Genomic DNA, 26,757 nt, shown 5'->3' with positions numbered 1-26,757 from the left:
GAGTAATTTATTTAGGGGGAATGCAAATGTGTTAATTTTAAAAATAAAATTGAAAATTTCTTTTTTTAAGCAGAGATCATAAAATAAGAAAACACCCCAGCCTTTCAGTGGTTCAGTATCTAGTCAGTGAATTGGGTTGGGGGTCTGAGGAAAGCGACCACAAATGACTGAAAAGTTCTTTTGTTTGTCATTATGTTCATTATGTTGTAACCTGCCCCATTTTTTTTCTTTCACCCCTCTCTGACTCAGTGCTTGGCCCCAGACTCTCACGGTGAAAGAGATTGAGCCCCCTCCTTCTCCTCCACCTCCTCCACTCCCACACTCTGTGTCTCTCTGCTTCACTAATTGGTCACATTCAGAATCAACAGGCATAAAAACAAAGCGTGACATCCCTCCATTCTTCCCAACATCCCCTTGGCCTCACACACGGTCAAGAACACATGTGTATTGAGTGAGTGTGTGTGAGTGTGTATATGTGTGTGTGTGTGTGCGCGCATGTGTGTGTTCCTCTGTGATTTTCTGATAAACCTCAAACTGGTGTTTTATCGCTAATTTTAACAATAGGTGTCGATGGTAGAATTTGCACAGCTCCTTCTTTTCCTCCCGCCTCTCTCTCCCCCCTCTGGGAGATTCTCAAGCACTCTGCCTCTTAATTGGTTTTCCATATTAACAAGCTTGTTTCTTTTGATTCACCTCCTGAATAAAATGACGCTCTTAATCAACATAGCTTTTTTTGTTGCAGCTCAGAGGTCAGTGCAGGCTAAACTCCCCTGGCTAAACCCCGGACCACACTAGTCTATTCACCTCCCGACAAATAGCCTCCACCCATATCCCCTATTAGGAGCCAGTCCATTTGGAGAAAACATATGTGTTTGTCTAAGGACACTCTGCCCTTTTTCCTCTTCTGGTTTTAAGGATTGTTTCTCCGGTTTTTGTATGAGAACCAAGGACTGAAGTAGTAGGAAAGTAAGTGTGTATGCAGCAGGCTTCCAACAGTGACACAGTGGCATTCTCTCCATGCCAGACATGCCTTTCAACTCACACTTGTCCAGTCACACAGAGGCCTCTCAAGTTAATGTTGCAAGTTCTAAGGAAGATGTGCTCATGACTTTGAGATCAGATGGAGCTTTTCCCTGCAAATGCACAGTTCTAAGTGACACCATAAGGTAAAAAAAAAAAACAGCCGAACATGGACGGAGCTTCCCGGTGGGGTTACTCCTCTGGTTTCGAAAAAAAGTCTGACTGTATATAAGCTTATGAAAAAGTGAACCTACTTCTCACTTGATTTACCAATTTACTAGTAGGGATTATGTCTATAGTTGGTTTCAAGTCCTCTTTAATACAAAATTCGTTGTTGAATTGTTCATTATGGTCCCTGTAGCCCCTTTCTAGGCTATTGTGGGTTCTCGCGGACAAATCACACACACACGGTACTGGGATTTACACCTCTTCTATTTGAGCAAGGCCATCCACCACAACCTTGCAGACCCAGGAACTGAATGCGGCTCGTGCGTCTTGAGCATCTCCTGCTCTCCTGCTCTGTTCCTGCTCTCCAGGGCGTCTCTCATGCCTCCTCCATCCGAGGTCCAGCATCCTACTGCATTTGAGGGAAGTGAGTGATTAGTAACTGGGTGCCAGCTCTGTCAGTCACTCACCTGGCGCTGCTCTCCTGAGCACTCTCCACCTCTGTCTCCTGCAGCCATGGCTCGACCACGCTCACCTCCACAGTCCTATTCAGAGTGACTTAGATGATAAAGCAGGGTATGGTTTAGGGCGTGGTTACCCTGATGTCTGTACCACGCTGTGTCCTCTGGCTCACATCTATCCAGGTTATTGTTCCCAGCCTCACCATCTCCTCCAAATATGGACACTTCTGGCACCAAGATGGTGATGGCCACAACGCCAAACTCAAGGCTTCAGATGGTAATCCACAAATCAATGGGTATCGTCACGTGTTTACATTTCATAACTTTACACATCGAGACTAGGCTATATTTAGAGATGCTGGGTGGAGTATACTAGTACTATACTTGATGAGCTTGAGCTGCTATGGTTTTCTCCTGCACATTTCTGGTGCTGGTTTAGATTACTGAGAGTTGTAACAAAGGCTCAGCTGTCTTATAATAAAATTCTGCAGCAGTGCAGGAAAGGCATATATTCAGCCGTATTGATTGGCCAGTAAGTCATAAGAAGTAGCAATGAAGAAATGTCAAACTAGTTTCTAATTTAAATGTATCACCATTGAATAATATGTCAATGAGAAAGCAGTGTTAAGTGAATGATAAGATATACATTTTAAAATATACAAATCAACAGTTGGGGCAGTTTTTACGGCTTACCATAGACTTGCTCAGCGACCAACATAAACGTCAATTTCAATTCAGAAGCTTCAAGAGAAGAGCCTGTTTAGTAGGTTTGTGTCCGTGTTTTGTTTAATTTTTGTACCAAATTCTAAATGTTTTCTGAAATTATGGCAGAGCTGAGTTATATATGGATGATAGCTCGATGGCTTTTTCCTCACACCACAGTAGTGGAGAACACAAGGTCTACTCGTCCTGTCAACGAATGTGGACACTGTGAGTCTGTATAATCTCTATATAGCATCATCGAGGTTGTTGTTGTTGTAGAGCCGTTCAAACTTTTCTGTACAAAAGAAATTAATGATAAAGAAAATGAAATAAAATGTGCTCCAGTTTACCTCTGGCCAGCACTGACCAGGATCACCTTCTCTGGGAGCACTGATCCACAGGTGAAAGCACAAGACAGATCATGATAAAACATGGCTGCACTTGTATTAAATCATAATTTAACATGTATAGCTGAATGTATGGGTCTAACACTTTCTGTTGGCGTTTACAATGTAATTTAACACAGCTACTTTCACCTCACCCCTCTATTACTTTACACAACACTCAAGGTTTTGGAGAACTCTTCTGTTTGTTACTGTAATTTTGAATCAGACTTTTGATAGAAGATGTTTGCTTTTCATTTATCACCTGTAGACACATATTTAAGGTTTGTTCATTAATCTGTGAAGAGGATCGGAGGAAAGGATTCTCATCTGGTAGGTTACTCAGAACCTTGAGGAACACCCAGATAAGACTCAACCATGTGTACACTGACAGCCGACATACATCAGGTCTTCTCTGTGTGTGTGTGTGTTTGTGTGTGTGTGTGTGTGTGTGTTTGTGTGTGTGTGTGAGAGAGAGAGAGAGCGAGAGAGAGAGAAAGAGAGAGAGGGTGTTATCCAAACAGAGCTCACCCCAGTCTTTCCAGCCATGTAATCCCAGCTGGCTTTCTAGTTCCTCAATGGAGCTGCGGTTGTTTGTGTGTGTGTGTGTGTGTGTGTGTGTGTGTGTGTGTGTGTGTGTGTGTGTGTGTGTGTGTGTGTGTGTGTGTGTGTGTGTGTGTGTGTGTGTGAGTGACCAGGAGAGAGAGAGGAGGGCAGGCGAACGGCTGTTAAACAGCAGTTTTAGGGGATTAGGAGGTTTTGGAGCACAAAGACTCTGCGTGGAGCAGGGAAGAGGTTGAACTGGAGGGGGAGGAGTATAAGAGGATGGATGGATGGAGGGAGAAGAGGTGAAGTGTGTGTGCTTTTGTGTGTGTGTGTGTGTGTGTGTGTGTTTGGAGGGAAAGAGGGTAAAGGATGTGAGTACATCTAGAGAATTGTCTTGTCAGCTGCTCTAGAATCATATAGTGAATATAGTGTTGTGAATATGTTATGAATATGCTTAAAAGGCATTTTCCACCTTTCCCCTTGCAGTGTTTTAATAATTTTTCAGAGTTGGGACATTATCTGAACCAAACACTTATTCATACTTTCTCACACCGTTTTTTTTTTTTTTTTAAATTTTATTTTTACGTACAGGAAGAGAGAAATCTATCCAAGATAGAGAGAGAAAAGCCAGTCTTGAGAAACCGAAATACATTTTCTTTTTTTCTCCCTTCCTGTTTAAAATCTCAAAACCCCTCTAATTTTTCTTGCAAGTGGTAATGGTGTAACGACCCTCTCACAAAGACAAATAAATCATTTGATAAATTCCATATGTTGACAGAAGTTGGTCCAACCCAGCTGATCCTCTGCCAGTGGCCTGGCTACTGCTTGGTGAGACACTCAGGACAGCCATCAATATCTGGCTTCATTGTTGTCCTTGTTGGATGTGGGCAAGAGTGCAAATTAAATGTGCTGAAATTGGAAGTTCCTGTCTGAATTACTGTCCCAGTGTGACCCTGCTGGCCAGTGCTACCTCGGTGGAGCTAATAAAATGGTCAGTGGATATTTATAGGAAGCAGTAACAGCAGGGATCTGGAAATGCTAAGAAAATGGGGGATATGTGGATGTGGTGATGATATCCTTGGTGAATTGGTCTATTTAGTTCAGCATGTATATTATGCATAATTGCATTCTACAAGTTGTTCCCCTTTATATCACACTATCTCTCTTTGCCAGTGTCCGTTTACCTTTGTCACTCTGCATCCATCCATCTTCGTGTGCCTCCTGCCTTCTTTCCCAGCGTCCCTCCAGAGTACCAGTCAGCCACCAGAGCTGCGCTGCCAGTTGTCTGATTCTGCCCAGTCCAATTATAGTGCGCCTTAATTACTGAGCCTGTCAGCCTCCATCAGGAGAGCTGTTTGTCATGTGGACCGGGCTGGACCGGACTTAACGGGGCTGTGCTCTGCAGAGGGGGACACTGCAGTGTTGTGAAGAATTTTGCATTATTTGCCACACTTTAAACTTGTTTTAGATCTTTAAACAAAATTGAATGTATGACAGTGACAACCTGATCAAACCAAATACAGTTTTAAAAAGATAATTTCATGGTGAAAAACAAAATCTCAGCAGGGTCTGCCCTTAGAAGTAAGGGTTCAAAAAGGCTGATGTTCTATCCAGAAGCATTTTCTTCTGATGAACTCTTTTAAAAGAAAGAAAGAAATAAAGAATGAGAGTGAGTAAATGTCAATAGGTAACATATCAATAGAAAGTAACATTTTATGAACGATGGCAGTTTCTTGTTGAAAAATATTTTAAGACCTCTTTTATAATTGTGGTCTATTGGGAATTTGCTTCATGGGACACATGCATTTTTTGCTGCAATACCACGAGTGACCAGATCGAAAGCCAATAAGTAAAATGTGTGTGTCTGATGCTTTCTGTTGGGTGCCACATAAAACCCTCTAAATGGGTTTCAGGTGGAACCTTTTATAAAGGTTCTAGAAAACGAAAGCGGCTCTCTTTTAGGGTCAAACCGAAAAACCTCTATGATTCTATTTAGCACTTTTATTTCTCGGATTGTGACTTTATTCAAGGATCTGATTACCCTAGCTTAGCGTCATAGCTGAAAAAAAGGGAAAACGGCTGGCCTGTTTCTCTCCAAAGTTCAGAGATATGCCTACTAGCAACTGTAAAGCCCACTAATTAACATGTCATCTGTCATTTATTTGATCTGTAGACAAACAGTAAAGAAAAAAATGACGTGTGGTTCAGCAAGATTCACATGCTGTAACTGTGTCTTGGTGAAAATAACAGTGCATGCCAGAGACCTGATGTCATAGAGGTTTCCAAACAACCAGAAACTGAACACAGAGGTGTTATTACAGTACAGGTGCTGTATGGATGGACAAACTATTGTTCATCAAGAAACAGCCACAGCAGAAACCTCCTCTTAAAACCACCAAATGTAACTTTTTTACATTAGCGTATGGAAAAATATCTGTCCAACCAATGCCATTTTTCACCTGAAAGAAGACGTTGTCGTGCTTGCTTATGTCTTTCACAAAGCTCAAAGTCGAGTTGAGTCGAGTTTGTATTTCTGTAAATCAACTGAAATCTCATTCACAATTTTTTTTTCTTTTTTTTATGCCCCTTTCTTTCACTTCATTTTCATGGCTGCAACTATGTAGCTTTGTATAGGTTTGTTTCTGTGACATGGAAAACGGCCATCAGAGACAACATAACACTTATCTGTGTAGGTTGTTGAAGAAATCTGATCTTGGCTCTGATTTAGATTTGTGGACTTCGTTGTTTTCCCATGTCTGGAATCAAAAAAACACAAAATGAATAATCAGTCGTTGCAGCCTTAAACAGTTTGACTGTAAATGTCAAACTGATAGGAACAGATCTTGCTTTTAGTGAGCTACTGGTCCAAAACATCGTGTGTGTGTGTGTGTGTGTGTGCGCGCGTGTGCGTGTGTGCGTGTGAGTGTGTGGGGTTTGGTTTGTTTCCTACTCTTCTCCTCTCGTCCTCGTCGTGCAACAAGCAGCATGAAGGAGGTTATAATTGGGAGGTCCAGAGCTCTGCCAGGTGGAACCACTTGTATCTGAATACAGGCTCCCGCACTCTCTCAAGATCTCTCTCTTGTATATTGTATCTGTACCGCTCTTTCTCTTACTTTAGAGTCTCCGTTCATACATTCTGTCTCACACGCACTCACTGTCCGTCTGCATTATCAACATGATACGGAAAAGCTCTGCGACCGTATGGATTTTTTTAAAATTTCCATCAGATTCTACACAGCTTTTCTTTTCACCGACCGCTTTTCCTGTCTTAGTCATCCACTACAATGCAAGTCCAGACCCCCGCCGCCAGACCTCCCCACAGTTCTTAAACAAACTTGCCAAGCGTTGCCATTAAAAGGCATTCACCTCATTTACTGTCTCCCTCCATCCTTCCTTTAGTTTCCTCTCCTCCTGTCTTCCATCTATCCTCTAAGCCAAAGAGGAATCTGCATTCTTGTAGTCATTTTAAATCAAGTCAGTGGTGTGAAAACATGTTTAACCCATCTCAAAACCTACCAGGAACTCCCTTTCTAATTCAAGGAGTGACGCATGGATCTTGATAAACGAAGATTACGTAGGTTAATCCATTGCTTGATTGATGAACATGAAATAGTAATCACATTAACTGAATATCATCATTCACCATGTTGTTGGATCACATGGTGATTGATTGATTGACTGCTTTTCAAAAAGCCTACAAAATAGGCTCCGTGATTGTCATTTTAGTTTTCGTATTTCGTCCACAGTAATGCAGACGTGTAGAGTCTCCCCAGAGAGCTAATGTCACGATTGCATCCAAGCTGACCGTTTGAGTCAATGCAGAAGTGCACTTGTTTTACCATTAACCAGTTCTCACAGAGGTGCATAGTCCGATCAAAATGTCAAATTAGCCTCAGTTTGTGTAGAGGGTGCTGAGAGCTGGTCTGATACCTGTATTGTGAACTTGGATTTTAGTCTTAGTTGTAGCTGATGTCATTTTTTCTGTTCCTCTCTTCTCCGCACTCTCCAGGTGATTGATGGGAAACTGGCCCCCTTCCTCTCCAAGGTGATCAAGTTCGCCAGCTCCCATGTCTTCAGCTGCAGTTTGTGTCGAGAGAAAGGTTTCATCTGTGAGCTCTGCCAAAACGGACAGGTCATCTACCCCTTCCAGGAGAACGCAACCAAGAGGTACAGATCGTCAGATAACAGTTCTGAACATTTACTTGACAAAAGAAATCTGGGCTGGTCATGTAATATTGATACATAAGAAAGAAAACCTACAGAAGACTGGCACACTGCATTGATAGCCGCCAGTAATTTTTATTGAAAGTTTCAACCTCGTCAAGTATTGTCAAACTAACACTATGAAGCAGAACAAGCACTGCAGTATGTGGACAAAAAAAACATTTGTCACCATTTGGTGCAACACTTGATTCAGTACCATGAAAAGCGTGTCACTTTCTATGATCTCCTGCTGATACATGAACACTACACTCTCAGGAAGTGAGTTTCATTCACCTTTAAAGGTGCAAATTGAACAGACATCCATCATGCATCATTTTGAATATGTCTGTGAGCATGACAGGTGGATATACAAACGTACCAACTGTCGCTCTAGCTTGCTAGCAATTTAATGTGAATGTTTGAATGACAGTCGAGTGTTTTATCTCAGTCAAAGTTTGAACCAGAATCACAGTTTGAACCAGAGCTGACTATTTGCCTCAAATTGTGCTGCCTGGATTAAATGTGTTCTAGCTTGTGTCTTTCCGTTGCCTTTGCCACCGCTCTACGTTGCTTCAGTTCGGTCTAACTCAAGAGGTCCAGTGCAGAGGCTCCTGGAGAGGCTCTTCAGAAAGCAGCGAGCTGCGTCAACCACCTTGCATTTCTTTTTCTGAGACTGTTCCTAAAAGCAAACCACCAGTATGAAGAAAATACAATGTAGTTTTAATATTTCTCTGGGTGACTGAATGAATGCTCTCTTCCCTCTGCAGTAAGGCAGCAGTATGGAGACACTCTGAGACATGAGAAATAGTGATGTAATGTCATGCAGTAGTCATTCCCTCTAATAGATTCAAGCCCAGCAGGGAGTCTCCATTTTAGTTTTCCAGGTTTTAATGTAGCTGTCACTGAGACTTCTGCCTCCACTCTGATAAAATCAAGGTGAATGGAAATGTATTTGTGGCGATCACAGCGTGGAAACGCGACTGTAGCATCTCCTTGCAGAAACAATCCACTGAACTCGGGCTGCAACCAATAATTATTTTCATTACGGATTTCTTTGTCAGTTATTTACTTGATTAAGCTGTTAGTTTTTTTTTTGGTTTATAAAATGTCAGAAAGTATTGAAAAAGTCAATCAGTGTTTCCCAAAGCCCCACAATCTAAAGATGGTCTGTTAACGGTAATAATCAGACTTAATCGATTAAGGGAATCATTGTTGCAGCTCGACTGTGCTTTCATTGGAACTATTTTCTATGAAGGCAAAATCCCTGCGCCTACATATTGAATACTTTAAGCAGCATAAACCAAACTCCATTCCCCTCTATTGTCTTTGATTAGAAGCAGAAATGTTGAAGACAACTATCTCAAAGCCAGTACATGTACAGTACAAACACTATCTGTATGGGAAGATAGGAAAGATAGAAAAAAAAGCAATGAGATGAAATATGTGTGTGAGCAAGTCCTGTCTCTCTGTGTCTGTGTGAGCAGCAGAGGTGAGCCTGTTGCTTGTTAAGGACACCGGTTGGCATGAGAGAGTTCTGTGTGTGTGTGTGTGTGTGTGTGTGTGTGTGACAGCTGAAGGTTTATTAATGACATGGACAGTTAACACAGTCCAGTCCTCGTCCCCGTCGCTGAGACTCTGAGTGACAGGCAGCAAAGAGATAAGAGCTGATTCTCAGAAGACTCTCTGCTGTGGAGGCAGACGCAGAGAAGACAGCCTGGACTATCACTCACACACATACACACCTCGCCTGTTGAGTTGTGTTTTATGGCTTGTGAAGGAAGTGTTAAGTGTTACCTGATAACGGCTGTATCTACTGTACTCACCGGAGCAGAGCTGGACTCTGTTACTCAGACGCTGATGGCTCAGGAAATGAGAAATGACACGACGTGGATTGCCGAGCATGCTTAATAGATCATTGTAGTTTGTCATCTACTGTACTATATTTCAGTTTGGGCCGTCGCTTCTGCCAGTAATAATAACACGGCACAGTGACACAAGCATTCAGAGGAACACTTAGGTTTCAATGAACCATCACAAATCCAGATAAACTAAATCTATGTTGGTAATAATCAGTCATCGTTCAGGAACACTGTGAGCACACAGTTGAAGCAGGAAGTAGGACTGTAAACTGTTATAAATATTGGGTCATAATATGACTGTCAACCTTTTATTTCTCTTAATAATAATATATCAACTGTTAACTGGAATGATGTCCAGACCTACAAAATAGTTTTGAAGTAGTTCAAGCTACATTTAAAGGCTATTTTGTAATTGATTAGTCTATCCATGCTGCAGACTGACATGTAGCTTCTGGAAACTTTAGAAAGCATAGAAACAGTATCGTTATAGTCAAAATAAACCTACGGAAGCTCTGAGCAGTTCGTACATTTTGTGGGAACAAGGTTGTTATGAAATGTACATTCCATTTCAACATACGTGTTCCTAAAAGACACTTTGGAAGTATTAAAGGAAAACACTCTGATGCTTACTGAGGGTTAAGTGATAAGATCAGCACCGCTCTCACATCTGTATGGGAAATAGGAAGCTGACTATCTTAAACAGAAGACTGAAAACAGGGAGGAAAATCTAATCTTGCTCTCTCTGAAGGTACAGAAGTCACCTACCAGCAGCTTTAAGGTCCACCAGTTAACATTTTTCTGTGAATGATGTCAACACTGTATATAAGCACACCCTGATTGGTGAATGATTGGTTCAGAGGCATAATGTGATTAACATTTTCAGTGCTCTGCGTACCCCCAGAAGTAACGCAGAATCTAGAAACTTGTATGCTGTGTGCGCTCAGCAAACAGTTCTTACATGACATGTTTTGTTCTGGTATCCAGCTCCGATCAAACATCCACACTCACACTTTTACTTGAGGCGTCCTGGAGGTCTCAGCTGTTTGCCTGGCGAGATCAGTGTAACAACAAGACTCTAGGAAGTTACGGCTTTAAACCAGCTGCTGGACGTGACAGCATCATTCTTGTCATCTGACTCTAAGAAGGCAAATTAATGCAACAAATATTTCTTTCTTGAAATTTGAAATTGACACTGGTGGGATATCAAACTGCGCTGATGTTTTCTCAAACAACTAAAAGACGCGCGTTGATCTTTGCAGGTGTGACGGCTGCGGCGCCGTGTTCCACACCGAGTGTCGACAAAAGGCCCAGCCATGTCCTCGCTGCGTCCGCCGAGAACTCCACCACAAGAGGCCGTCCTCCTTCTGGTCACCCGACGACGACAGCCCCGGGTGCTTTCACCTGCCCTACCAAGACACCTGAGACACACACACACACACACACACACAGAAAAGCAGTAAGAGCCAGGGTGCTGTCAGGCCATGACGCTGGACAAAGTGCCTGTGTGTCTGATTTGTGTGTGACACTACAACAGAGTCTCTGACAGAGGACTAGCTCAGAGCGTGTGATGCATCGCCAGGTTTGTGTTTGTGTGTGTGTGTGTATCTGCTAACACACACACACACCTGAACAAAGCCCCCCCCCCCCCCCCCCCCTTCTTTTCCTCCTGTAAAGAGCAGGGAGAAAACCAACTGAAGAACTGCTGCACCAGGCTTTACAGACTGAACTACTTGTATTTTGTTGTCACGTCGCATCGTCGTCACCACCGTCACCACCTGCACTTGTTTCTTATTCCAGGGGTCAAATGTGTAAAATCACAGCGGATCAACTCGAGGAATTCAATTAATACTTGAAATGTTTGGTGGTTTATTCTAACCAACGACATCCACCTGTTATGCTCGAGTTTAGTCATTAGTCAATGGAGAGAAAATGTATTAACAAGTTTAGAAATTGATTAATCATTCATTGAATAAAAGGGAAACATTTTTTGGTTCCAGCTTCTCAAATGTGAGAAGATGCGCTGCTTTGTCTTGAGGCGTTGGACTCTATCAAACATTATAAGCAGACACGGTCTAGTCAAGTCGTGAACCTGTGCTTTAACTAGTTGTCATGGCGGGAAACGAAGTATCACAACATCCATAAAAACTTCTGGGACCTCTCCTGCAGCACAGTCCACTAGACATACTCATGTATTTCAATTAAATGACTACTGTTTGAGTATCAGACCTCCTTTCGTCACAAAGATCGTTGAGGCAAACCGCAGAAACTTTGAGAACTGAAACAATGTCGCTGATTAATTGAGTTTTAGAAAATTCTTCAACAACTATTTTGATAATTGGGTCATCGTTCAAAGCCATTCTTCAAGCTTAAACTTAAACTTTTGCTCCTTTTAATGTGAGAATTTTCAGATTTTTAAAATACAATATGAATAATATCTGTGAAATTATGAAAGGCATTTATTTAACTACTATGGATTCATATATTTATGGAGGGAATGAATATATCTGTTAGATGATGCCAGTGTAACATAATCATCTAGTGCTCATCGTTACAGAATTGTGACATTAGCCTTCTTTAAACGACATTACAGATTCAGACTATAAACTATAAACTGCAGCATCACTCCAGTAGCCTGATCACAGCGTATATCCACAGGTGTAAGTAGTCTGGGACAAAGTGAGTGTGGATCAACATCGGGGCCAGTGGATTCTGCTGTGGGTTTCACAGATTGTCCACTGGATGTCATTAGATCGGATTGTACCGAATAATAATAATAATAATAATAATTAATGATAGCAGTGATGTGTAAATGATACTGAAATACAGAATCCCTCCATCCTTTCCTGTCTGTCCTTTATGTCATTCACCTTTAGTTAACTGACACATTTCACACATTTGATCGGTGATGGTTTGATTTAAAAGGGCCTCTGTGTCCGTCCGTCAGAGCACACCTCCTCCCCTCATCACTCTCAGTGTAGAATAACGGGGGCAATAATCTACTGTAACTTATTATTTCATTGTTGCCTTTCCCCTCCTATCCCCCCTCTGCGTTTCTACTTCCTGTTGTGCTTTATTCATGCAGAATCTGTGGCAACATGATAGCAGCTTTAGCGTTTAGTATCTCTATGCATACCTAGATGGCCTTTATTAGCCCACTGCTTTCATGTGTAAAGGTCTGGAAACACTTCAATTTACATCGTCTTAACACCGCTGCAGCAGCTGCGTTTCCATCCTGTTTCAAGGCCTTTTTTTTTGTTTTGTTTTTTACAGAAATATGGGAAAATAAAAGTCCGTCAGCTGATTAATCAGCAACAATTACAGACTTGTGTTTCAGCATCCGTAAATGATTTTGGATTTGGTTTTGTGAAAGGTTTTTGGTAAATATCCGTAACAACCCATGACGCAAATCCTACACAGTGCATTTTTATAGTTAGATACAGTAGGTTTTTGTGCTTTCTACAAACAACAGTATACATATATCAATAAATAACAAGTTTCAAGAAAATTGGGATTTTTGGGCATCACAGTAAAGTCATGTATTGCAGCTTTAAAGCTCAGTATACCAGAACTTGTAATAATTAGGATAGAAAAGTAGCTGCTGTTCCTTCACGCTACTCGTTTTCTCATCAGAGAAAGTCTCGGTGTAGCTGGACTGATTTCAGTGTTAATTCTTTGCTCATCTGTCTGCTCTTTACCCTCCTCTTTGTTTTTCCAGCTTGTTTGAGCCATATGAACATGTTAACTCTGAAGGGAATCCATGTGCGATTGAGATGCTGTAATCAGCACCTGGCTGACGAACAGCTGTTTACGGGTTTACTCTTGAATATGTATTTTTGTGAAGATCACAGATCAGACCGGCAGTTGTTCATGTTTATGAAGCATGTTGGATACTGTAGACTAAAACTAGATAACCAAGTGTAGATTGAAATATGAAGGGAAAATGCACTGTCAGCTGATTACAGTTGTTTTTTTTGTTTGTTTTTCTTATGTTACATGTGCCGTGTGATTAAATGTTTAAGTTATTGTTGACTGATTGTGCCTGCTGCATAAAAAAAGTAATGGCAAGGTTGTGAAGTATTTTTGATATAAATCCGGCTGCAACAGACTGGTGCTGCCAAATAGGACTGAACAGCAAATTGAAATATTTCAGAAATCACAATATGACTTAGTGCGTATTCCAAATGATGAGAGCTGCATTTATTTATTTTTTCTCCTGAAAGTAAATGTTGTCACAACACATAACATGATGGAACATGCTTGATTGGTCGATACCCCAGAGTGAGAAAAAAAAAAAAAAAAATCATATCGTCATCATTTTTATATTTCTTTTCAGTGAAAATGAAATGTAAAATCTACCATTACCACTGAGGTCGCAACTCAAACCACTATAGCAATATCACTCAAAACGTTCAATATGATGTATGTTCAGACCCGCGACACACACAGGATCGACGTAGTCAGAGAGAAAAAAGAATAACAAACCTCAGTCCCGCCCGAGCTCCGAGCTTTATGGAACAAAACGGCTCCGACATGACGGGTCCTGTCAAAGTACTGGGTTTCAGGTAGTTCTCCGATCAAAGATTTCTATATTTATTGTGTGAAATAATACCTTGTAAAATGTGTTTAAGGGATGTTAATGTTGTTTATCAAACAAAATCTGAATCTGTTTATCTGTATGTTTTCAGTTTTACCTCCAAATGAACTGCTTTACATAATCTAGATCAACATGTCCCAATGTTAAAGCCTGTGTTTCTTAGACCCTTTTTTTTTTTAAAAGCAGTATTATGTAAGTTTTCTAGATATAACATGCGATTTATCTAATGCACTTAATAAATACTTACCGATGTTTTAAGCACATTTATTAGTAATCAATTGGTTCCGTGTGTACCAAACTAAACGTGTTCTGTGAAATCTTTTTGGACAAAAAATTCCTAAAGGTACACGCTACTTCTTATTCTTATAACTGATGCACAGAGAAGAAAAAAAAAAAAAAAAGCGAGACGACAACATACTGACTCCTGACACCCGCTGGGCTCTGTACTCTGCCCCAACGTAGCCTCTGTAGCCGACGTGTAGACCTGAGCATCAAATCACTTTAAAGCTCGCGTTGTTCTCTTTATCGGTTCATGCAGCGTGTTCGTCTGTTCCTTCATACAACGTGCAGCTTTGTGTTAAGTCGATCATTTTTTCTTTGTTCCTAACTTTCCTATAATTTTGCCTTTTTTCATTTCCATGTAGATTTGGAAGCAAAAATATGAACACATTGAAGAATGTGTCATGTGTGATGTCTGTGCTCAGCTCTGTCATGTTTCAACTGTGATGAAAACACCAGGTTTTGACAAATCTTTAACTATTAACATGACGTCTTCTGACTGAACATGGCGTCAGTGTTGTCAGGATGTTTACAGGTCGTCTTATCAGAGCAGGCGTGTGTTTGGAGAATGCGCTTTGTGTTGCAGGCACATTATGATCATAGCAGTATATTTTTACTTGACATGTTTGGAGAAGAATATATTGTACAGTATTTAAACAGCAACTGGACTGAAGCTCTCCTCTCTTTTTTGCACTTTTTAAATTATTGTTTTCTGTTTGTCATTGTTTATTTCATCGCAGCCAAACGTTTATGCAAGTACAGGAAGTTGACTTTTTGATTTAATCAGCCCTTCCTCCTGTCTGGTTTTGTTCAAATTTGTCCGCTAGCCACTGATGCCAATAAAGACTTAATTCTTAATAGTGAAAGTGTTTGAGTCTTGTGTCGAGAAAGTGTTCATTTTATTTGACTGGGGATCAAGTTATAACGCACACATAGTGTTGGCTTGCATTGTTGAGCTACCGCTGCTAGCTACAAACACAAGTGTACAGACTGACAAGTGGTTAAGTTTCAACACATGTTTGTACCTTTTTGTTTTTGCCACTACACAACTTCATTTTGATCTCTGTGAAGGAACAGCGCAAGAAGTTAGTCTTTGTCAGCAAATTACATTAAAAAAAAAAAAGAAAATCAAAATCACACCTCTACTGAGGCACAGGCAAGTTAGAGGTCCCATGAAGTAGAATTATCACTTCACTGATGTTTTTTTTTTTGACTTGCTGGACTTCATGGGACATTACTGGTAATGAACTGTTTTCCAGCAAACTCAAATGCCCAAATTATTTAGAGAAAGAAAATTGAAATAAATAGCTTGACATGATTGTCTCAAGTCAGACAACAACTTGAAAACCCGGCGAATATTTAGATATAGGACCTGCAAACTTTGACTTTAGTAAACAGAATCATGGTGGGTGTAAGTTATTGTTTGTCTGATGGTATACACTTTAGTGAGTCACGCTTTACTTATCAATTGTTTGACAACATGTAATTTTTTTTTGTTTGTGGTTGACCCAGGTTACTTAGAGAAGTTCTTCATTATGATTTACCCTAATAACAAGTCAGGATAAACACTATTTATGTACACTATGTATATATACACACACACACACACACACACATATATGCTTTAATGCTCAGATTTTAAAAAGTCCTTTGCAGCATCCACACTGTTGCCACATTCTGACTAAAAAGCTCATTTACACACTGAAGTGTGCAGAAGGACTTCCTGACATACTGTCCTGTTGATTTTTAGACCCCACGTGTTCATCAGTGGGTTTATGGGTTTTGTAATGATATCAAGCAGCACTGATTTAAAGCTCTGTAGTTTGTGGCTCATCCTCAGGATCTGACTGTAGAGCTCTGTTGGACCCTATCTGATCCAAACCAGTGGAAGACCACCCAGAACTCCAGGTGCATAAATCTTTTTACAGAAAGGGATCCAAGCACAGTCATAACTTGTCCAAATTAGACCCAACCTAAAACGCAGTTAACCTGGAAAGACTGAAATAGCGGCAGCAGCGTGATCCTCCACCCGTTAACCAGCAGCCAAACGTCACATCCCTCTTCAGTTTACTCTCCTCTCAGTCTGCCTCAGAAAACACATTGTTCTGTGGAGGCCCCACCAGACCTGACTAGTCTACATATATTTTGGACCCGGCCTGACTCGGTGCCTGGGTCAGATCTTACTTTGAAGGAACTATGTCACCCAATGAAGACCTCCACCTGACTGACAAACACAAGTTATCTATAATGGAGGAGGGGAAAAAAAGGGGATTTTTTCTGAAAAATGTGTACTTTGAGTTGGAAAATTCAAATGGAAGTTTTTAAAATGTCCATTCCTCTACAGTTTCAGGACGACTGTCTACTGAGGAAGGCTGTGTGATGAAATCAGGAGCTCCAGAACAGCCACTGAATGGGCCTTGTGGTGCGACTGTTTTGTCAGCTACTTGTTCCAAGGCTGGGAATGAGCTCCAAAACGAGTTCAGATTTTGCTGAAGTGACGAGTGATAACGTGTCAGCTTGTGGATGCTTGACAGGTTGTGAGCTCAACCTCAAGCCGAGCAAAAGCAGATTCATAAGAATAAAGAGTGCATGTAAACCTGCCCGAGCGAATATGCATATTGTGTGAGAGAGCAAGCGGCTCGCAGGCTGAATCATTTGCCTGTGATGTATGTTGAGCAGCGGGTAAATTGAAGCTGAGTGTCGACCGCGCTTAATTGTCATCGCCAATTAGTGCATTGTGGCACGGCCACAATGGATCAACTGTAGCGAGTAGAACGAAGTCCTTTGTGCTTCTCCAATGGCCTGCGGGCCAGTCAAGACTCATTTAGGACCTGAACAATGACGGAGCAGAAATGCCAATGAAAATGAAAACAAAAGACAGTTTAAGGAGAAAAAGAGGACGGAGGAAAGAAAAAGACAGGCAGGAGGAGGAGGTGGACAACGGTCACAGAGGAGTGAAGGACCGGGCCTCTGCTCTCCCAACATGAGAGGAGGGTGTATGGCTTTGACACACACACACACACACACACACACACACACACACACACACACACACACACACACACAAAGTGCCCCCACTGACATTTAGCGAGCTGCTTCACAAAAGCTGGCAGGGCCCCAGTGTTCCCAGTGACCTGGTTGTTCAGGGGCTCGTTTGGCCATGTCTGAGCTTTCAGCAGGTTTGAGCCAAGCAGACTGTTCGTGTGCTCTTGTCAGTGTTAAAGGGTAGATCCACTGCTTTTTTTTCCTCTACTCAAATCCTTGTTAAAATGTGTTTTTTAACGATTGCAGTTTAGCATAAAGTGACTTCGTCACCAGTCTTATACACAGTCCAAACAGGGGAAGTCACTGAAGCCTGCAAAAACCAAAGGGAATGAATTTTTCAAGACTGCCAGTTGTGACTTGACCTGCTGTCAACAAAACTCTGTACACATTTCTGAGTATGTAATTAGAAAATCACATAATTTCATGTTTTAGTTGTTAATTTTTCTGTTCAATTATATGGTCTCCAAAAAGTCAGGGGTCTTCAACATTGTTACAGGACAAGGAGTAGTAGCAGTAGTGGCAGGGCTGATGTTAGGCGTGTTAGTGTCTACTTTCAGACCATTTAGATTAAAAAGAAACTTTCAAAATGTTACTCAACAATTATTTGTCAGTAACTCCGGGGACCCATTAGAGGTTGTGGACCCCTGTTTAAGACCCAGGTCCCTACACTGTCTAATTGTTGTTTAACAGCACACTGCCAACTACAGTGTAATGTGTTTTCTATATATATTGAGAATTTATAAATAAACTGTTAACTGAATGTCTGGGGACTGGACAACGGTTCAGAACCAATTTGAAGATGTCATCTTTTTCACCTTTTTCTGACCTTTACAACTGGAAAATTAAAGATCTACAAATCAATTATGAGATGAATGTAAAGTTGCAGCTATTTTCACGAGACATCTCCTTTGAATTGTCAAATAACTTTCACATGAACCAGAAGTTACTAATGTGAAATGACTGATCAGCCAGTAAATCACTGGACAGAGCGGTGCCAGAATATTTCCATGGAAGAAATGACTGTATTTTGATAGAACTTTTAATTGCTGGCAGTATACTCTAGCTGCACCTTTGTTGGATAAAATCAAACTCAAAACAATTAACTAAAATCCAATCCATGTCAGGAAATGATAAATATTTTGTCATGAAAGCTGTTTCTCTGAGAGAGAGATTTGTGAGCTATTGAGTGTGTGTGTGTGTGTGTGTGTGTGTGTGTGTGTGTGTGTGTGTGTGTGTGTGTGTGTGTGTGTGTGTGTGTGTGTGTGTGTACACAGCAGGACAGAGGTTTGTGCAGACACCTGTATGAGCCTGCGGGGAGGAGAAATGAAACCGCAGAGGACCAGATGTTGTTTGTAAAAGGCTCTAACAGCTCGAGGGCACATGTTCATATATACTGTGGGTGCTTATTAGAAAAAAACACTGAAAACTGTCTAATTACTATAATCCGATGAAAACTAATGTACCTGTTGGAAAAAGATGAAAACCAAATCAAAATCAGCTCCTGGAACCTAAAGTTCATACTGCCTCCGTGTCACCTGTTTGCCTCCTCATGGCTACAAAGCTCCTCCTGTAGATTTATTAACAGAGTGACAGTATACAAGATATTATGGAAATGAATACTGACACAAAAACTATTTTTATTTGTAAATATATAATGGGGCAGTGGCGTCCAGAATACTGATTCATGTTTTAGATGTGTGAGCAGTGTCTGTTCTAATGCTGCTCTTTGTTTTTCCAAATGTACTGATTAAAGCACACGTGCATTTGTCTCCGTCTGAGGTAGTGACGCTCCAGCCGCAGTGGATGTCGAATTTCACCGTCAAAGCAGAACAACATGGATGAGCGGTCTTCACGTGTCCTTATATTTTTCCAGAACCCTCGCCGCTCTCAGCAAAATGTTCATTGCAAACAATCTCTAATAACTCATTGTACACTACTTGCTTAGCACAAAACAAAGAGCAGCAACTAGCTGGTCTACACAGTGACTAGCTGGACAACATTGTGGAGCACTGAGCAGCTAAAGTTCCTGCTTCCATCAGGACTTGGTTGACACCAAAAACAACTCAAAGAGAGTGAGATTTAGACTTACATTCATCAGATGGACAGATACGTGACTCCAAATGAACAGATGGATGAAAGAGTTAAGAACATGAATGTAAACAGGCTGTGGAGGCCATGTGATATCACTGACAGCTCTGTGGAACAGTGACCAAATGGCCCTTGATGTGAGATTGTTTTGTCCAGAGACAACATAGCAGCGGCCACAGGCGGCATCTGTAATATCTGGTAAACCCCTTGAGCGTACTGACTTGAGCAACAGTGTATTTCAAATGTTCTTTCTGATGACGAGGGTGTGTTACATTTCTTGTAAAAGTTAAACACTCTGTTACTTGCTGTCCTATCTCCGTTGTGAAGGTCAGACAGATCCAAGGACATGTAGCACACTGTTCATCTTGGTACGACGGGGTTCTTGTTCCTCTGGCTGACACATACGATACAAAGTGTATCTTTAAAGCTTGGAGCTTTTTCATGCAAGTGTTATGATAATTATTTGCATGGTCGCTTTGTATAATGTATGAACCAGAACTTACAGCCCGATACTCTCTTTATACTCCACTGGAACCTTTTGATTGACTTATTGAGAATAATGCCAGTAAAGTCGGTTCAAAGCAGCTTCATGTATTATTAATGCATCTAAATCAACAACCTGAGCCTCTCACATAACACCACCGCAACACCTCTGCTTAACATTAACTTGCTGAGTCTAAATGGAGCCAGACGCAAACACAGATTGATGTAAAATAAAAAGTCTGAGCAACACAACAGCAACACAACTCTACCAACAAAAAGACCCCACGTGATGTTTGTTCACAGTGACGGATCACCTCACTCGAGGTTCACAGGCTCCATGTCTCTGCATGTTGATTTTCATGCAGCGCTGACATGAACGTGGCTGCCTGGGAGGGCGATAAAACACAATCAGTGTGCTTTTGAAAAATGGTCCGTAGTAACGTTTACATCATTTGCAAGTAGACAGCCCGAAGGTGTGCTCGGGCTGAACACAAAGGGAGGTTTAAAAGGCAAGCAAGATTACATCGAGTCAACAGAAAGTCATGCGTGGGCGCTAACAGACATGGATTTGTCTCCCCCTGCTCCCTCTCTGTCTCACCGTCGACTCTCAAATGAAAGCTTGAGACAACAGATGTGTATTTGCTCAAGGATGTGGTCATTTAGCCAGAGACAAGACAGGGCTTAATTGATGAATTACTCTGACACTTTAAAAGCAGGGCTTCTCAACATACTCTGACCCCATTTAAGCTCCTAAATTTTCCAGCAGGTTGTCAATTTTTTCCATGAATTTGATCACAAGGCTCCGTAAGGAAAATCCCTCCAAAACATTTAGAAATTAAGAGCTTTAGTCCAATCCCTTCTGAGTATTGGCCGACCCTATCTGGAGTCCTCTCCCTGGACACTCCCTGTCGGCCCTTTATACCTCTGACAAGGTGGTGACAGCTTCAATTATATTTAGTTTGGCACTTTTGTCCTTAAATGAACAGTTCAGCCAAAAATGATGAGTCAGTAATTATTTACTCACCCCCATATGGATGGAAAATCAGCTCAAGTTTCGTAATCCACAAAACATTTCTGAAGCGTCGCAGCAAAACAGCATCGCAGCATCGCAGCATCGCAGCCTCCTCCTAAACACCTGAAGTAGAACTTGATTTAAATCATACAAACAACCAAAAACTACAACAACAAATGCCTCCACACAGCTCATCCAGCGTAAATGACACTCCAGGGGCTCAGTTACATTTTTTTACACCACTTCAGATGGGGTGCACGCGAATGCTTTTAACTCAGCAGCTACACTGAAGTCTTCGGCTTAAAAAAGGTGTAAATAAAATCTCTTAAATCAATTTGGGATCTTGGGGCTTCCAGAGACTTGGAACACGCTGAACAAGCTGTATAAAACCATCTTGTGTTTGTTCAGGGTTTTTTTTATGTTGCAAACGACAAGTCCCCATCTGCTCCTGTTGTTTAGGAGAATGCTGCAAAGCTCCAGGTTTGCTGTGAAGCTCCAGAGATGTTTTGTGGAGTACCAAACTCTACCTGACTTTCCATCCTGAAAGGGGTTAGCAGATAATGACTGAATTTTCCTTTTGGGGTGAACTGTCTCTTTAATTATTTGGTCATAAGTAGTTAATTTCTAACAAAGTAGATTCATCTTTGAAAAAAATATGTCTCTACTTTTTGTCCCACGCCGTGTGTGTGGTCTTGTACTTCTATCTTCATGAGGACCAGTCTGAGTTTTAGACTAAAATGATTAGGATGTTTAACTGGTGTTCTGATTTTCCTCCAGTGGCTGTTTGGGGATTAAGACCTAGTTTTAGGGTTGAGGTCAAAATGAGTAGGAGTGTGTGTGTGTGTGTGTGTGTGTGTGTGTGTGTGTGTGTGTGTGTGTGTGTGTGTGTGTGTGTGTGTGTGTGTGTGTGTGTGTTTGTCCCGTGGTTATCTGATCAGCAACTGATGCAGGTCATATCTGCATGTACTCTAACTTAAGTCACCACAAGTAATCACATATGTGTGTGTGTGTGTGTGTGTGTGTGTGTGTGTGTGTGTGTACAGGATGGATTGATCTCCTCCAGGCTTTGCACATGAACTCCTCGCCGCTTGCTTTCCTTTATCAAAGTAACCTGAGGGAAGGTAAATCAGGCTGAGAAGGGTTTGTCTTGGCTGATACACTGAGCACACACACAAACACACCCTCTGAGACCTTTGTCCCCTGGAGAGCACTGTGACCTTTGTCCGACGTGGGATATGGCTCTCTGTATGTGTGTGTGTGTGTGTGTGTGTATGTGTGTGTGTGGACAGAGCAGAGTCATTAGATCAGTTATCAAGTGCCACAGATTTATTCTTATCATTATTTTGATTCAACACTCAGCTCTGTGATGTTACACTGACCTGAACAACAGGGTAAGAATACAACAGCCTGCTATGATTGCATATAGTTCAATGTCTGGTGTATGTGTGCCATTAAAGGTGTCTGTCCATCAGGTCCTGTTGTCATGTAAGGAGAGCCAACAGGAAATGACAAACACGGTGTCGGCTGATGTTAATAACAAACTAAGATTAGTGTTCGGCCAAAAGTCAAGGACGGGCTTTGTGAACAAACACACTATATATTTAACACTGAATTGGTCCTTAAGGGGAAACAGATGATTTTGTACTGAAAACAGAAGGACTGCAAAGATAATTGGCAGTTTGAGATTAACAAATGGTGTGAAATGGACTTATTGGATGGTAAATTCACGGAAAAAAGCAGTGAGAAAAGAATGTTCATCAAATGAAAAAAACAAAGCATTGATAAGCAGCCTGCAGGTAGGAGAACAACAGGTTGAGCTACTGCAGATGTTAGCAATAAAGTGGATCATTTTAAAAGTCAGAATGTACCTGTACCTGTGTGTGTGTGTGTGTGTGTGTGTGTGTGTGCGTGCGTGTGTGTGTGTGGTCGGTGGTCGGGGTGTCAGTGGGTGGGGAGACTTCATTCATCATCTGATACCTTCAAGCTCTCTTGGAAAACTCCAACCTCCTAATGCAGGAAGTCATAAAATAGCCTACAACTCACTGATGCGTTCAGGTGCAGATGGTGAAAGATGGAGAAAACGTAACTTGTCAAAAGTGGTTTTGCTGAAGCTGCCATTGGGCCTAATATATACTATAGCTATACACTGTACATTTAAAAACTAGTTAGTTTTAACACACGGTTGATCAGCCAGTTAGTCTAGAGGGAGAAAATTAGTTGAAAAAAGTTTGATAATTGACTGTGAAAGTTATGTAGCCTATGAAGAAAAACGTTCAATATGCCTATAGCATAACATTATATAGAAACATGACACCTACTCACATACAAGTTCTTCAAAATTGTACCTTAAAACACAAAAGAAAATTACCATCCTGCAGAATTACAAGGTTGTTTGAAGCACATAAATCACAGCGGTGGGTAATTTGGGTCATCGCTGACACAACTTATTCTCGACTATTTAGACTGATTTAGATTGTAAGTGCTTTAGTTTTCACATTTTTCACTCTTTTTCGTGCCATTATGTCTGTAATTGTAGCCTTCATGTATTTAGTTTTTCCTCACAAAGCATGATCAGGGTATAATTCATAAATCACACTGTGGTAAGAAAAAAAAACGTTTTGCCACAGAACTCTTGATTTGTGTTGGTTTCAGGAAATATATATATATACTTAGCTGTTAATCTCTACGTCAATTGTGACATTTCCGACAGGCCGTGAACGCAGCAGTGTGTGTGATGAGGAGGTGCTGCAGGCTCGGCGGACTTTACTCCGTCCTGAGGCTCAGTGGAGGCTGCAGCCGCGCTCTGCTCCGCGTCACAACACGGAATACGCTCTCACTCCGGGGAGCTGCTCGGATTATCAGCGTTTCATTTCAGTTTTTCCCGCGGAGGCAGCAGGCGTGACACCTGTGAAACTTTGAAAAAGAAAAAGCTGAGTGTGTCTGAAAGCTTTTTTTGATTGATGTTTTTTTTATGTGACTGACGGAATAAACCCGGAGACGAGACGTCAAGTGGATTTTACACACGGGGGTTCGGGCGCAGAGACATTTTGTTGAACTGTGATTTTTGTGTCTTCTTGGGACGGCTTTTGCGCTCTTTCACCGACCGGGAACCTCATGATGCGACTTTTTCCTGGCGTGTGTGACCTGCCAGGAGCGAACAGGGCTGGTAAAAATGTTACAGGGTCGTTAAATTTATTGGAACGTGACCACCGGAGATGAACTTTCTCCGTGCTGCTCGCAGGAGCGCTGGTGAATGATTGACAGCAGAGGCTCTCCTGGCGCACCGTGCACCTTGTGGGACAAACTGGATTTACTGTCAGGAGTTCAGCCTGTTTTGTTTTAATCATTAAGAGGCTGGAAGTTGCACTTTTTCTCTCTGTTGGAGCAGAATGAACCTCTGGATCTGATCTATTCAGCAGAAGTTTTTCTTTTTTCCCAGGTATCCGGGATGGACTTCTAAATCAAAAGAAGCTGATTTGTTTTTATTTTCTTTGTTTTATTGACTCTAAACTAATCTCTCTAAAACAATTGAATACTTATGTTCTAAATGGCATCCACGGTGAGGCAAGTGCCATGCAGCCCGGTGTTCCCGAGGCCCCTCATGCTGCTTCTGTTGCTGCTGTTCCGGCATCCTGGTCTGACGTTAGGAGCCTCTAAGGATCTGGTCTGTGAGCCCATAACTGTGCCCATGTGCAGGGGCATCGGCTACAACCTGACCTACATGCCCAATCAGTTCAACCACGACACCCAGGAGGAAGTGGGGCTCGAGGTGCACCAGTTCTGGCCCCTGGTCCGGATCCGCTGCTCTCCAGACCTGCTCTTCTTCCTGTGCAGCATGTACACCCCCATCTGCCTGCCAGACTACCGCAAGCCACTGCCGCCCTGCCGCTCCGTGTGCGAACGGGCCAAACGAGGCTGCTCCCCGCTGATGAGCCAGTACGGCTTCGAGTGGCCCGAGAGGATGAGCTGCGAACAGCTGCCCCAGCTGGGCGATGAAACCCTGTGCATGGACCAGAACAGCAGTGAGACCACCACCCTGGCTCCACCGTTTCCTAAACCAACCCCTAAACCTCGGACCAGATCCCCCAGCCCCCCGCAGTGTGACAGGGAGTGCCGGTGTCGGGATCCCCTGGTCCCCATCAAGAGGGAGCCCCACACTCTGTACAGCCAGGTCCACACAAGCCCCATACCCAACTGCGCCCAGCCCTGCCACCAGCCCTACTTCTCAGCCGATGAACGCGCCTTCACCAGCTTCTGGGTGGGACTTTGGTCAGTGCTGTGCTTCATCTCCACCTTGACCACCGTTGCCACTTTCCTCATCGACATGGAACGCTTCAAGTACCCAGAGAGGCCCATAATCTTCCTGGCTGCCTGCTACCTCTTCGTCTCTTTGGGTTACATCATCCGCCTGGTGGCAGGTCATGAGCGAGTGGCATGTGGTGCCAGCAACAGTGTTGGTGGTGACCAGCAGTATGTCCTCTACGACACCACTGGCCCAGCTCTCTGCACCCTCGTCTTCTTGTTGGTCTATTTCTTCGGCATGGCCAGCTCCATCTGGTGGGTGGTGCTGTCCTTCACTTGGTTTCTGGCTGCAGGAATGAAGTGGGGCAGCGAGGCCATCGCAGGATACTCTCAGTATTTCCACCTCGCCGCCTGGCTCATCCCCAGCGTCAAGACCATCGTTGTCCTGGCTCTAAGCTCTGTGGACGGGGACCCTGTGGCCGGAATCTGCTATGTGGGGAACCAGAGCCTGGAGAATCTGAGGGGCTTTGTACTCGCACCTCTCGTGGTTTACCTCTTCACCGGCTCACTTTTCTTACTCGCCGGCTTTGTTTCCCTCTTCCGCATCAGGAGCATCATCAAGCAAGGTGGCACCAAGACGGACAAACTGGAGCGTCTAATGATCCGCATCGGGCTCTTCACAGTGCTGTATACTGTACCCGCCACCATCGTGGTGGCCTGCCTGGTCTATGAGCAGTACTATCGGCCCAGTTGGGAGCGAGCCTTGGCCTGCTCCTGCCCATCTGAGCGCCAGCGTTCGGGCGTGGGCCCAGACTACGCCATCTTCATGCTCAAGTACTTCATGTGCTTGGTGGTGGGTATCACCTCAGGAGTCTGGATTTGGTCAGGGAAAACCCTGGAGTCCTGGAGGAGGTTTGTGTCTCGATGCTGCCCCTGCTGGCTGCAGAAAGCCACTGCTCCTCCATCTATGTACAGTGAGGCCAGTACCGCTTTAACTGGACATACTGGAACTGGGCTGACATCAGGGATCTATCATAAAGCTGCTCCATCCCATATATGACCTGAGGCACAGTGACATGTTGTCAGAGGACTGATGTTCAGTCACCTGTCTGGATACTGTGGAATAAACTCCAAACACCCAAAATGTGAGTGCAGACAAACATCTGCTAGATCATGTACTTGTGTATCAACGAGCCCTGAGTCTCAGCTCTCACAGAAAATAGACAATTGAGCTCCAAATGATACAGAAACTAAAGAAAATCCAACACAGAATATCTAAAGGGAAGTCTGACTTTTGTGAAACTGACTCTGGTAGTGGAAACATATGAAGAAACTTGGTGATAAAACATCTTCAAAGCCCAGTGACACGGATCCATGGTGGAATCACAACCCTGAACACTGGGACATAAACATATTTATTTATGTATATATTGTACATTTTTTCTGTAAAAAAAAATAAAAAATAAAATTAGCTGTATAGTGTGTTGTTTAGTATGTAACCAACCAATGCCACTGCCACAAGCAATGTTTATGACCCCAGAGAACAAATCTTGCTGGATCTGAATTGTATAAACCTGTATGTGCTGTGTGAAGTCAGTATTTGAGTGTGATATCTGGCGTGTTTTGTGTGATTGCAAAGTGAAAAGCGCTGGGAAACTCTCCTCGAATAGGTTTT

The 26,757-nt window shown here is 42.5% G+C and overlaps 2 protein-coding genes across 4 annotated transcripts in view; both read left to right on the top strand.

Annotated features, from left to right (window-relative positions):
• plekhm3 (pleckstrin homology domain containing, family M, member 3) overlaps window positions 1-15,078 on the top strand; it is a 48,212-nt gene extending 33,134 nt beyond the window's left edge. For 2 of the 3 annotated variants that reach the window (XM_037109894.1, XM_037109895.1), the window contains 2 exons: window positions 7,287-7,444; window positions 10,599-15,078. In XM_037109894.1, coding sequence (XP_036965789.1) covers window positions 7,287-7,444; window positions 10,599-10,761 — 321 coding nt within the window. In that variant the 3' untranslated portion in view covers window positions 10,762-15,078. Of the gene's footprint in view, window positions 1-249; window positions 452-7,286; window positions 7,445-10,598 lie in introns of those variants that run through there. The other variant, XR_005076951.1, reaches the window with a different exon arrangement.
• Window positions 15,079-23,583: 8,505 nt separating this feature from the next.
• On the top strand, window positions 23,584-26,671 carry fzd5 (frizzled class receptor 5). Its single transcript, XM_037109191.1, has one exon. The coding sequence runs from the start codon at window positions 24,388-24,390 to the stop codon at window positions 26,140-26,142; it is 1,755 nt and encodes a 584-aa protein (XP_036965086.1). The 5' UTR covers window positions 23,584-24,387; the 3' UTR covers window positions 26,143-26,671.
• The last annotated feature ends 86 nt before the right edge of the window (window positions 26,672-26,757 follow it).

This window comes from Acanthopagrus latus, chromosome 9 (genome assembly GCF_904848185.1).
Source record: "Acanthopagrus latus isolate v.2019 chromosome 9, fAcaLat1.1, whole genome shotgun sequence".
Taxonomy (NCBI): Eukaryota; Metazoa; Chordata; class Actinopteri; order Spariformes; family Sparidae; genus Acanthopagrus; species Acanthopagrus latus.
The sequence above is the reverse complement of the archived record's forward strand: the minus strand, read 5'-3'. Positions and strand labels throughout refer to the sequence as shown.